The 13,615-nt window shown below is 42.3% G+C and overlaps 1 protein-coding gene across 4 annotated transcripts in view; it reads left to right on the plus strand.

The window, feature by feature from the left end:
- PKP3 (plakophilin 3) overlaps positions 1-11,486 on the plus strand; it is a 90,191-nt gene extending 78,705 nt beyond the window's left edge. For 3 of the 4 annotated variants that reach the window (XM_018562669.1, XM_018562666.1, XM_018562668.1), the window contains 6 exons: positions 3,185-3,346; positions 4,826-5,008; positions 5,716-5,869; positions 7,286-7,478; positions 9,083-9,170; positions 11,085-11,486. In XM_018562669.1, coding sequence (XP_018418171.1) covers positions 3,185-3,346; positions 4,826-5,008; positions 5,716-5,869; positions 7,286-7,478; positions 9,083-9,170; positions 11,085-11,120 — 816 coding nt within the window. In that variant the 3' untranslated portion in view covers positions 11,121-11,486. The remainder of the gene's footprint in view (positions 1-3,184; positions 3,347-4,825; positions 5,009-5,715; positions 5,870-7,285; positions 7,479-9,082; positions 9,171-11,084) is intronic. The other variant, XM_018562670.1, reaches the window with a different exon arrangement.
- Positions 11,487-13,615: the final 2,129 nt, after the last annotated feature.

The following is a 13,615-nucleotide window of genomic DNA, read 5'->3' on the forward strand; positions in this document are numbered from 1 at the left end:
TTAAAAATCCCCCCCCCCCCCCCCTCTTTTTTCCATCCTTTTTTGCATCTCAGTTCTGCGGATCTCATACAGCTTCATTGTAGCCACTTCCTGCCCACATGCGTGCAACCCAGCAATGGCTGCATAGCATTTTTCAGGGCAGGTTTCCTGCTGGGTGTTATTACCCCATAACCGTAAGTGTTTGAACAAAGACCTTTATTGTAGGATCATCAGGTATTTTAGAAAAGATGCAGATTTAAAACTATTGAAAGGAAGTTTTGAAATCATGTGAGCCTATAAAGCAGTGATTGGATTTCCATCTACTTAAGCTACTTTTAGCTATATGTTGTCTTAAAATTGAATTGCAGAATCTATTGTCACAACAGCAGAGTTTTAAAATGAAAAAGATTGTGGACCGCACCAGGAGCTGAACTTTGACGTTCTCGAAAAATGTCATCTTTGTAACATCTTTATGCTTAGAGGATTTTGTCAGTTATATTTAAGGGCAAATACTGTGCTAATTACTAAATACAGCAGCAGGAAACATAATAACTTGATAATACATATTTTTAATTTCCTTTTTCTTGTTAAAACTTAACATAGTTGAATACATATATAAATATTTTTTTTAAAATTCTATCAGGAACATGTCCAGAGAGTATTGATAAATGGCTCATTTTCAGGTTGGTCTATTGTTGAAAGTGGCGTGCCCCCGGGTTCTGTGCTAGGCCCCATACTGTTTAACCTGTTCATTAACGATATTGGGGAGGGTGTTTAATAGTCATGTTTCTGTGTTTGCCGATGATATTAAAATTGGTAGGGTAATAGGGACTTAGACACTATGGCATTACAGAGGGACCTGGATAAAATAGGGGAGTGGGCAACTATATGGCAGATGAGGTTTAATGTTGGAAAATGTAAAGTAATGCATTTTGGGGTCAAAAACAGGCAAGAGGAATACATATTAATGGGAACTCCACTAGGGAAGTCAGAAATGGAAAAATATTTGGGGGTCATAGTAGACCACAGATTGAATAATAGCTTGGAATGCAAGGCTGCAGGATAAACAAATCGAGCAGAGTACTGTCTTGTATTAAACAGGGAATGTACTGTAGAGGCAAAGCGATAATTTTGTAACTTTATAGATCGCTGCTTCGGCCTCATCTGGAGTATGCGGTTCAATTTTGGTCACCAATCCACAGAAAAGATGTTCTTGAGCTGGAGAGAGCCTAGAGAAGGGCAACTAAACTAATTAAAGGAGAACTATGAGGTGAGTGCTTTTCACTTACCTCATAGTTCTAGCCGACCTGTGACAATGAGACTGTCACAGGTCGGCTCAGTAGATCGGGAGGTGAGCGAACACATACCGGGTTCGCTCGCCTCTCGATCCTGTCACGGCTCTCTGCCGTGACAGGGGGAGGGGCTGGATTCCCCTCTCCCCGCTCCGATCTGCCAGCGCTGACTGGCGGAACGGATGGGGAGGGGTCGGGTACAGCTGGGTCTGCCTCTAGGTAGGCAGAGCCATCTGTCACTCACGCAGCTGGGCGGATCCCGTCATCTAAGTCGGGATCCGCTCCGGCTGCGGCTTCTCAGTATACCGCGAGCTGTAGCTCGCGGGATACTGAGCTTAGTGTAACGGGAGGAGGCTAGTTTGTGTCCTCCCGTTACCCTGAGGAGAACTATGGGGAAAAACACTGACCCCATAGTTCTCCTTTAAGGGGCTGGAGGACTAGAAGTTATGAGACAAGGTTACTAAATGTAAACTTGTTCTCGCTGGAAGTGAGGAGATGAAGAGGGGACATGATTTTGATGTACAAAATGTTTAGTGCTGATGGCAACATCGGCAATAAACTGTTCACAGGAAACTTCATAACAAGGACTAGAGGCCACCACCTAAAATTGGTGGAGAAAAGATTTAACCACAAGAGGCGTAGGGGCTTTTTTCAGTTAGAGAAGTTAGTGTCTGGAACTTGCTGCCACAAGCATTGGTATCAGCTGAGAGTATTGAATCATTCAAAAAGCATTTACTGTAGATACCTTCCTCAGAGACCGTACAATACAGGGGTACAGGTACTCTTAAAAACTAGACCACACAGGGACTCATGTACACACATACACATACACATGCACAATCACATACAGACACACAAAGGTTGAACTTGATGGACCTTTATTAAACCTCAAATACTATGTAACTTTGTAAAAATGTAAGCCCTTTCAATTCTTTCAGAAAAAATACAAAATATGCTACAATTGATTACATGAGCAAAAAATATGGACAAATAGCTGTTTTATTCTACAAGAGTTAACATGATGTGCTCCAGAAGTGGCTTAGACCATGGCCATGCTTCTCTAATAAAGCAAGTGTGCACCTTTTTGGCATTTCAGTCTTCTCCTTGTTTCTGTTGTCCCACTGGGAGCTGGATTAAAATTTTCAAAAGTCTGCTGGTTACAGATGAAATTTAGGGATCTTTCACACCGTCTCGTTTTGGTAAAGCACGCAGTAGTGAGCACTTTACCACAATATGAATCAAAGCACATTATGTATGTTGGTGCGACGCGGTCCATTTGAATGGCACCCCAAGGCATCTTGCCTAAGGACGTGCATTGCAGTGCTGTGTCCTGCCAAAAAAATGGTGCTTGCATTCCTTTTAGATACTCATGCTCCCGACTTACATCAGGTAATGTTATACTAAAATACTTTTTTTTTGGTTTTTACTCACACCTGCCTCTTTAGTACATTGTGTCCACAAACATACATTTACAGGGACTAATATCAAAAGCTCTGCACTCCCTCTAAAAGTTGCAGCTCTAACCTAGTAGCTTGCAGGGGTCAGCACGTATTGGGTACTTCTCAATGCATGCTGAGAATGTTTTCTGTCATATAACAACTAAACAGTGGGCTATCTTCCCATCAAGCATTGTACTGCCACTTATCCTCCTCCCGTCATAACACTTACCTTGTCTAGGACGGTCTCCAGGACATTCGTAGAATTGTAGGGGATTGTTTTATAAGGGTTGCTGCCCCTACCAGCTATAATGAGTTGCATAACATTTATTTTTTATCACCAAGGCACAAATATTCTGAATAACCAAAATCGGCATAGTTGATGCTTCATTGGTTTTACTATTTTGTTTTATGCAAGGGGTTGGCCATTTCTAGGAACTATAACTTTATCTATATACCTTCTTTTTTTTTATATAGAGTGTTGAAAATGCAGTATGTGTGCTAAGAAACCTGTCCTACCGGCTGTATGATGAGTTGCCACCATCTACTCTGCAAAGGCTGGAAGGAACCCAGCGGGGACGCTCCGCAGCAGGAGACACTGTGGGTTGTTTCACTCCTCAGAGCCGCAAACTGAAAGAGGTAATTTCATACATTTTGTTACCATGAATTTTTGGACACAATATGCTTAGAGACCCTATTAACAAGTTAAAGCGGACCTTTACACTCAAAAATCAATTTCTGCCAATGCATCCCTCTATGGCGTAGTGGTTAGTGCTTCTGCCTTGCAGCACTGGGGGTCCCGGTGCTGGGGACTGGGGGTCCCTGGTTTGAATCCCAGCCAGGTCACTATCTGCAAAGGAGTTTGCATGTTCTCCCTGTGCCTGAGTGGGTTTCCTCCGGGTACTCTGGTTTCCTCCCTCACTCCAAAGGCATGCTGGAATGTTAATTGGCTCCTGTCTAAATTGGCCCTCGTATGTGAGATAGGGACCTTAGATTGTAAGCTCCTTGAGGGTAGGGACTGATGTGAATGTACAACTATGTAAAGTGCTGAGTAAATTGTCGGCACTATATAAATAAATGTATGATGATTTAATAATAACAGACATGTCAGGTGTAAAATGCTGTGATTTTGAAATACTTACACTTGCAGAGCAATCACTTCCTGCTTTGAAAGGGCAAAATGACTTCAGTTTGCCAACGCAATGCACACTGGGATTGCCTTGTCATCAGCAGAGCATTGCTGGGAAATCTCATCTGTAAATATCTGAGGAGATCTCAGGGAAAGGCATTTTCCTCCCCTGAGATGATGTGCATGGTCATGCATGTGCCAGAAATACAGGAAGTAATAGGAGAGTTAGTAATATTCCCTTGGTAAACATGGCCACTGCCAGAAGACTGGGGAAGAAAAGAGAAATAAGGTATGTAAAGAATACAAAGCCGGCAATTATCTAGAAGTATCTGTGTGTAGATTGTCATTACTAAACCTTTCTAAAGGTGTGTTTGTTGTTATTTTAAAGATTTGGGTAAAGGTCCACTTTAACCATACAGATAAAAGCTTGCAGTGTCTTTTCTTCCCATAAATTATTTGAATGCACTTGCAATGTGAATTTAAACTTACTAGAACATGTGACTACTCCAGGAGATTTAATTCTCTAGTACAGTCCCCTTCCTCCTTGCATGTCTTGGCCATCTTCTCTTCTGGAAATGACTGGCTGCGCTGGCCCTGCTCCTCTGCCCCTCTGCCCCTTGCCCTTTCCTCCATACATACCCCTTTATTTAGCTGCTGAGGAATAATTTAAAATGAAAGCTCTGGGTTAGGGCTGATATCATGATATCACACCCAAGATGGTGGCACCCAGGAGCAGTCTTCTGTAAATAACATGCATAAAATACAGTAAATGCACATATAATCTCATGGGAAGATTCTTATTGCCATAAATGGTCTAGTGACAATAACATCTGCCCCGGGGAAAGGGGGGGGGGGCAGGTGAACGGAGCTTTGCAGAATATTGGGTGGGCTAACCCTTAAATAATGGTCCCCCACACAGGAGATCTTTGTTTTACATTTTTGTTGCTCATTCACAGACTTACACTGTACATTGCTCTCTCCCACAGCAGCAGCAGGGCACAGACCTTTCCACTTTTGCAGAAATCTCCAGGGATCCAAAGGGGATGGAGTGGCTGTGGCATCCACAGATTGTCCATCTATACAACCGACTACTGCAGCAATGTGAACTAAATAAACACACAACAGAGGCGGCAGCAGGAGCTCTACAGAATATCACAGCCGGAGATCGCAGGGTAAGCCAAGTCCTGATCAGTAGGAGCAGCTGATACATGTACAAGACCTGAAAATGGTGTCTAGTATTTATGATCTCATCGTTTTGATTCTGAATAAACTGGCCTGTGTAATTATTTTCTAGTATATGGAAGGAAAAGCCCTAATGAGGAGTAATACAATATAAATGATCAACACAATATTCTATTTTTTTTATTTTTTTTAGCATATCAATTTTTATTGTTATTATAGCAGGTTACATAGTGATGAATGTATTAGATGTAGCAGATGAGGATTGGAACTAGGGTTGCCACCTTTTCTTTCGGCGAAACCCGAACACTCTTGCGACTCACAGAAATTTTGGCGGGGAGAATAAGTTGCTTATTCATATGTAAATCGCGCCACCCATTCATATGTAAATATCACAGTTAGACTATTTTTAGTGGGGGGCCAGTAGCCCCTATCTTAATTTTGGTTGCCTCCTGTCTGCCTGACATCTTGTGTCCGGGTTTCAGCTGCCATGAAACCCGGACACAGCATTCAAAACCCGGACTGTCCGGGTGAATCCAGGACAGGTGGCAACCCTAATTAGAACATGAATGTTGTATGATGCAGAAACAGATAAGAGATATCCTTTTGACAGAACATAAGAGTCAGGGTATGAGAGATACCATTGGAAATGTGCAGCTTCAGGGGTTTGTATGTAAATGTGTGTTTTGTGCTTTACCAGTGGGCAGGCATCATGAGCCAAGTGGCACTGGAACAAGAACGTATTCTGAACCCAGTCCTGGATCGTTTGAGGACTGCAGATCACAGCCAGCTGCGTTCCCTAACAGGGCTCATCCGCAACCTGTCAAGACATGCCAGGAACAAAGATGAGATGTGTGAGTGCTCAAGCATCTTCTTGCTTCTCTTGTCAATGCTACATTTGTTTACATATCTCAGCTTTTCATTATGCTGACCACATGTAATCTATTATTCTGGAGTCTTGTTGCACTAAAACAACCTTTCTTGGGTTTAGCCTCCAGGCAGCAAATAAAACCAATTACCTATCTATGCAATTTAGGACATTTTTAAACTTTAGTACAGGGGCAAGTTTATTTTATTCTGATTTTCCTAAACATTTTCAATGCAGACACGCCGAGGATGTGCTTTTGCAGTGCTTTGGACTCTTGCAAATTCTGTGCTGTGAAATGTCCCTTCTGAGAACTAAATCTCACTGCATGTATTCCTGCTTGCAGAGTTGTGAACGATTTCTGTATTAAAGGAGAACTTGACCCACCAATGTAATGTCTCCTACAACGGTTTCATGGCATGCCAGTTGTCAAGTGTGCTTTTTTCTGCTCTCATTGACCTTTCAAGCCCTTGAATGGCTGGTGTCGTAGCCAGTCACATGTGCAGTAACATGGCAACTGCAATGCTAACAGAGGCTAAGATGGCACCTTCCTTGGCTTTAAAGCAGGGGTAGCAAACCTCTGGCCCTCCAGCTGTGGTGGAACTACAAATCCCATGAGGCATTGCAAGATTCTCACAGCCACAGACATGACTGCCGAAGAGAGATGCATCATGGGATTTGTAGTTTCACCACAGCTGGAGGGCCGGAGGCTTGCTACCCCTGCTTTAAAGGATAGGAGGGTATAGTTGTGCTTTCCAAATCACAATTTGGAGAGTAGAGAGACTCTCTGGTGGGAGTCCTGTTCTTCAATATTACAGCCTGAATCTAGCCCAGTGCATGGACAGCTTTGGCATAAGACTGTAGGCATTAGCCGCAAAAAAATTATTTAAGTCAACTTCAAAGCGGGATTGATGTTCTTCTTTAAAAACGGCAACAAAATCCAAGTCCCATCCGCACTCCTACGGTCTTATAATTCAAAAGGCATCTGTGGTACTCAGGGTAACCACACGGATGGCGCCGTGCAAACATAGTCACTATGTCGCTCTGAAGAAGGATCCCTGCGTGGACCCGGAACGTCAGCACTTCATGACGCTATGTGACATTTTGCACTTTATTGAATATATCGGGATTTTGATATTCGATTCCCTGAGTGTGTGCGGTGAAATGTTTGAACTTATCTTTAAAAACAGTCTTTCTAGCCATGACTACTGGCATTGTGTAGTAAATAGGTTCAAAAATAGATCTGACTGCCTCTAGCAGGTCCAGACTGAAAGTTTCTGTGTCTTGGTATGACATCTCTTTATCTTGCCTTATCTTGCCTTGCTTTTATTTGCATCAACAAGATTAGAATTTATAGGTGGACTGTGGTCTTCAAGCCTTGCTAATTATGTCATTGATTTTACAGCCACCAAGCTAGTAAGCCATCTGCTGGAGAAGCTGCCCAGTGACAGCAGTGAAAAGAGTCCACCAGCTGAAGTCATCGTGAATATTGTCGCTGTGCTCAATAACCTGACTGTGGCCGGACCTGTGGCAGCACGGGATATAGTATACTTCAATGGGCTCAGCAAACTCATGTACATCAAGAGGAATCGAGAAGGGTAAGCGGTGGAGGGACTGCTAGGAAAGAGAAGTACACATGACATTGTTTAGAGCTAGGCCTAGTACCAGAACAATAGGTGGGATATGGCTGGTAGCAGTAGAGAACTTACTAATACTTATGTGTTAGTTGATTGGCTCACTTTTTTATTTTAGCATCTTACTAAGTACTTTGTAATTTTAAAATATATAAAACACATTAGACAAGCAGTGCAAAAAATGCAGGTAAAAGCTTGCACTGTAATGAGATGGTGTAGTGCTGGATCAAGATTTTCCTGGATATTTACATCTGTTGATATTTAAGAGGCCGCTCTCTAAAATCTCATGGGTCCAACGTGGAGGAGCCCAGTATTAAGATGGCTTTGTTTCTTGCTTGCTCGCGCCCCCTAGCGCGCACGTGCAGGAAGACCCGCACGTTTTTACAGCCGTTAACGGCTGTTCCACATACAACCGATCAGCGGCTCTATAGCTGAGAAGAGAGAAGAAGCTGATGAAGCAGATCTCTGCTTCATCAGCTTCTTTTGGGGTCCCCAGGTGGCAGGGGTCCTAGATACCCCTAATATCTCCATAAAGAGGACCTGTCAGTGTGCCTTTGCTAATATATAGGGGGATTGTATATATAGGGGGAGTGTAGAAAAATAAATATAAATAAAGTTAAAAAAAATAAAAGTCACAAATAAAAAAAGTAAAGTCCCCCCGCCTTCGTTTACGCACATATAAACATAAATACGCAATTGCACTACACATGTTACATATCGCTGCGAACTTCGTAGTGAGAGCAATCATTTTAGGGCCATCAATCACTGATGACACTAAACTGATGAGCGGCAAAAGCTTTTAAAGCATCGCCTATGGCCAATTTTGGGTAATGTAGTTTTTTAAGGTTTTGCAAGCGTGCGCAATTTTAAGGCTTGACATGTTTGTTGTCTTTTTACCCGACGTGACCCCGACTTTTATATTTTACCAAAAAATTGGGTAATAATGTTTTAGAATTTAATATAGGGGAAACAGGTTTTTTTTTTTTTTACATTATCTGTAATTTTTCCTTAATATATTAAAAAATAAAAACCCCAGTGGTGATTAAATATCACCAAAAGAAAGCTCCATCTGTCCCTAAACAAGGGTATACAATTCATTTCAGTACAGCGTTGCATGACGGAATAAATGTCAGTCAAAGTACCGCATCGCTGAATACTGAAAAATGGCCTGGATGGGAAGGGGGTTTAACACCGCGGACTTCAGTTTTTGTTTTCAGTTCAGATCTACTCAGATGAGGTTCTTTAATTTTTGGGGTTAAAGTAGTAAGTTTAGTAGAATGAAAAGAGTGTCTGCTGTAGATTTTTCTAGCTTAGATTTAAGAGCCTGTTCCAGGTCTGCCCAATGGGACAGAGATGGGGCAAAACACAACAGCGGTTTCAACACTTCCTTTCTATAGCCAAAACAGACAAAAAATGGTCTTTAGACCTACTTTAGGCCAGAACCGAAGAAATCAAACTTGGCACAGAGATTTACGGGGAATAAGAAGCCGTTAATTTATAACTAGTTATTGTCTGTTGGAATAAATGCCAGATAACAATATATTAAGGTGAGCATGTCTCTTCTTTAGTCCAGACAATGAGAAGGCCTCCCGGGCAGCCTCCAGCCTCCTTACCAACATGTGGCAGTACAGCAAGTTACATCGTGACTACAAACAAGTAAGTAGAATTTGTACATCACTTTCACATGTCAGTTACCCTCCCCTGTATGTTTTCTCCTATAATGTGTCCTGTTTAAAAATTAAAACAAAATTTTATAATTTTGGTGCAAACCTTTACAAGGTTTTGTACATTTGAATTAAAGATTTTTAGGTTTTTTTGGGGGGGGGGGGGGGGTTTGTGACTTTAAAAAATATTATTGAAAACTAATAAAAACACAAAAATAGTTTTAAATATACAAAATAATTAGCATGAACCTAACTAAGAGAGGAGAAGGGGAAGGAGTTATTATGGCTGATTTTGGGGTAAACCAGCCTTTCTCAAACCTTTCAAGTCTTTCTGACTCTGATGTGTAGGGGGGCTTCTGATGTGAAGGGTCCCCCCTTAAAATCCATCCAGACTCCTGTCTAGGATAAGGCGTTGGTATTGGTTTTGGGAAGAAGGGGGGGGAACCACATGTCCATTTTTTACATTGACGTTTTTTACATTTTAGACAGGGGTTGCCTTGAGATTTTGCATATTTTAAAAGGTGCCGTGACTGGAAAAAGGTTGAGAAACGCTGGGGTACACTATGGTTTCAACTTTTTTTTTTTCTAGGATGCTTTAACTTGCATCATATGCAGATCAAAGGTCACCCCTTTTGATCTGTAGATGAATAGTAACTGTAACAATAATGTTATTTTGTATCTCGGATTCATAAACATTATTGGGGATGGTCAGTGGCTGTAATAGTTACTGTCTTACTGTCATTTGATAGCAGGTAATTGCTGGAAAATGCTGCAGGGAGAGGAGGGACAGGGACTACATACGCACTGTGCATTTCAATTACTTTTTTTTTTTGGCTGGAGCATGCCAAGTGTCCACAACTGGTTAAAAATGCTGCGAGTGCAGAAAAATTCCTGTTGAGGCTACCAGAAAACCAGAGAGCTGACACTACTGCTTCTGCTGCTCTGAAATCACACTCATTGTTAATACTGCTGTACTTCCCCCCTCATGTCCGATCCATAAGATGGTCAGCAGAATTTCATTCTGGGTACACACAACTTGGGTTATCCAGCCCACCGCCAGTCTCAGAAAGGAAGAATTCCAGTTGCTTTCCTGGAAGACCTTACATGTGCCAGTCAGTTGAAACAGACGATCCAGCCACTCACGGTCTCCTCCCTATGATTTGTTTCACCTTGTAGGCGGTTTGACCAATAGACTCCATGACTAACTCGCCTAAAGAGCTTGTGTCAACAGGCTTTTGTCAGAACTTCTTCTCTAACAATACAATTCCATGGGAATACAAAAGCAGCTTGAAGCACCTGTCCATAAACTTTTAATATTCTTAGAACCATTTTCAATTCATCTCAAAGCAGAATACAGCTGAAGGCAAGCTGCATTTGCCCATTGACACAAGCTGAAGGCATGAAACATGTCACAGCAGGAGCCAGTTTGGATCTGGACTGACTTTCGCAATAAATGGTCCTGGCATCGGTACTACTGGGTCGGGTAACAAATGGGCTATTGATGGTAGAGAGGTTACATCTTGGGCAACAAAAGGGCAAAATGCTTCAGTTTCACGTACTTTACATACTTTATAAAGCCAACATATTCTGAATCACTTTACAGGCTGTCCCCTCAACATCATTTCCTGCTGTAGTGGAGTTTACAAAGTGATGTTTCTACCACACATAGACACATACCAGCCTGTGTAAAAAGTGATAGCCTATCAGTATATATTAGCATGGTCAAAGGTAACTGAAACGTGTGCAAACAAATGCCCGGACAGAATACAACGGCTCCAAGCTAGAAGTACTACTGGCATGCTCTGATTCCAGGAGCCCATTGCTGTAAGGCATCTGAGATGATTACTAAACCTCCATTCCCCCTAATCAAATGCGTCTTCTCACAGAACACTTTTTTGTTTTACAGAAGGGCTACCGAAAGGAGGATTTCCTGAGCCAATGATGCGGCGCCAACAGAAGATCAGCAAGAAAGCACTGACCGATGGACTACTTCCCTAGCCCTTCCTACTCTCTCTCCTGTTTACCTCTATGCACTCTTGAAATGGCACAGCAGAGTTCGAGGGGGGACAGTATATGTAGCTAGGTAGATTATCAAATAGAGTTATGCATGTGTGCGATTGTATTTTGTAAGAAAATAAGAAAAGGAGAAAAATAAATGCAAATTAGTCCACGGGGATTGTATGTGAAACAGAAACTGGGTGAATGTGCGTGTCTGGGTTTGTCGGTCTAATGCAAACGCGTGTACTATAACAGTAGTGATAACCCAGTGCCTTTCTACCTATTGTTAGACCTTAACACCAAGCTGGCTGTGCTGGCCACTCTTGGCTTTAGCGCCTCTTTAACCCTTAGGCTCTGTTCACACCTAGGCAGATCCAATATGCACGTTTGTCGCGCGTTTCGTGACGTGCGGTTTTACCGCGACAAAAACGCCGCAAAGAAGCTCATGTACCTTTTCAGGCGTAGGCCGTTTTGTAGCGTGTTCAGGCGGGCTGAAATACGGCAAGGTGTGAACCATACCCATAGAAAACAATGGGGTTTTCATGTTTAAGCGTTTTGTAGAGCGTTTGTAGAGCGTTGAACGCGCTACAAAACGTATAGGTGTGAACCAGGCCTTAGATAGGATGCTTGGAAGTAGTGTGTGTCTGGTATATGGACAGCAGTTTATTAGATCCCTTTGACAAAATGATGTCAGTTTTACAGAAGAACCATGCAATGTTCAAGGGCCAAACTGTATTCTGATCATGTAGAGAATTTTATGAAAATGAATTTGGGCAGCAAGTCCCCAGTGTGAGTGCATTTCTGTGTGTGTTGCTATGTACAGATTGGTTATCTCCTTTCCCCATATTGTTTTATTAAAATGAAAAAAATGTTTCTGATGTCTGTAAGCAGTGGTTTCACCCTCTCGGTGAGCACTGCATGTCCCTGTTCACTTATCACAAGTAGCGCTTAAATAGGTTCCTTTTTATTATACAGATAGGGCTGTATAAGGTTACCCTTAGCCCCTTTATATAACGGTATAATGCAGAGAGTATGACTAGCAAGCCATAGCAAATTATCAAAATGTGTCCAAAAGACATCAGTGATCTTTAAAAAAAAAACAAAAACAAAAAAATGCTTATCCAGTGTCTGCATATTACAGAATACATTACTTATTGCATCATACATTCGGCTTACTTAATAAGGCAAAGAGCTGCGGAAAAGCAGAGTATTACATGGTAATGGGCTATCTGGTTGCTATAGGTTACTGAACTTTGCATGTAATCATCCCTAGCACTGCCTTACTAAATAAGCCTGTATACAGCCATTACTATGCAGAATTGGGTTTTTATTCTCAGGGGAGCGTCTCTGTTTGTGTCCTTAACCGACTTGCTCAAATGTGCCTTAGCCCTTCATGGGCTCTTGTAAAATATAGCACAGTGTTTCGGTACTTAATAAAAAATATTGAATTCAGAAGTTGGCGTCTTGTGTTCCTTCTCTGGGGTGGAAGGGTTAAGTGTGGGAACGCTACATTGGAACAGTCCCTCACATTCCTGGGCGGAGGTGAACTCTCCTCATAGACTCGTAAGGCTTTGCTGGGGCATGTTCTATACAGGGATCCCCAGGGGTGAAGACTGCGTCAGACACACGTATTCCTTTAAACTGCTGATGTGTTACATTAAAAGACACACAAGAATAAACTGCAATGTCATTTGATTGTTTGCCCTATTCTGCCATCCTCTGGTGAAACAGCTTTTGATTTTTGCAATAAAAGACACAGGTTTAAAGTAGGGCTAATGAAGAGGAGGTCCAGTGAATACAATGGAGTTGAGGTCAGAATAGCGGTCTGGAGACAACGGTCACTCAGTGTCCTTACCACGGTCCACCATTGCTACACTGCAATGCACAGCTGCTGGTGTGTGTTCCCAGGCACAGTGCTCATGTGGTGATCACAGCGCATTGCACTGCTTTTTTTTTGTTTTGTTAGAACTTACCGCCCTCCATTTACATACACATGCATGCCTTCCACACACATGTTCATTAGAATCAGATGGCGGGGCAGCAGGGTTGGTTTTAATTTTTATAACTTTTTTTTCTTAATGGATTTTTTCTAATAACTTTTGCTATCACAAAGGTGCTAACAAGCCCCTATGTGACAGCATTTGCAGGTTCTCTTTAGGGAGACATCAGGTCTATTAGACCTCTGATGTCTCTCCTGCCCTCCAATACAGACCACTTAAGCACATGCATGTGCTTGATGGTCTGTTTACCCCCATTTCAGATGGCTTATGACAGCTGAAGCAGGAAGCGCTTAAAGCACAGTGCTTCATACTTCAGTGATCACAGAGCAGATCAGGGAATGGACTTTCCCCCGGTCTGCTCCCAATCTCCATCCTGACACTGTCTGCAATGGTTCCGGGCCTAACAGAGGAGTGGAGGACCCGAACACGGTGGGGGTGC

The sequence above is a fragment of the Nanorana parkeri genome, unplaced genomic scaffold, assembly GCF_000935625.1.
Source record: "Nanorana parkeri isolate BGI_ZX_2015 unplaced genomic scaffold, ASM93562v1 scaffold589, whole genome shotgun sequence".
Lineage (NCBI taxonomy): Eukaryota > Metazoa > Chordata > Amphibia > Anura > Dicroglossidae > Nanorana > Nanorana parkeri.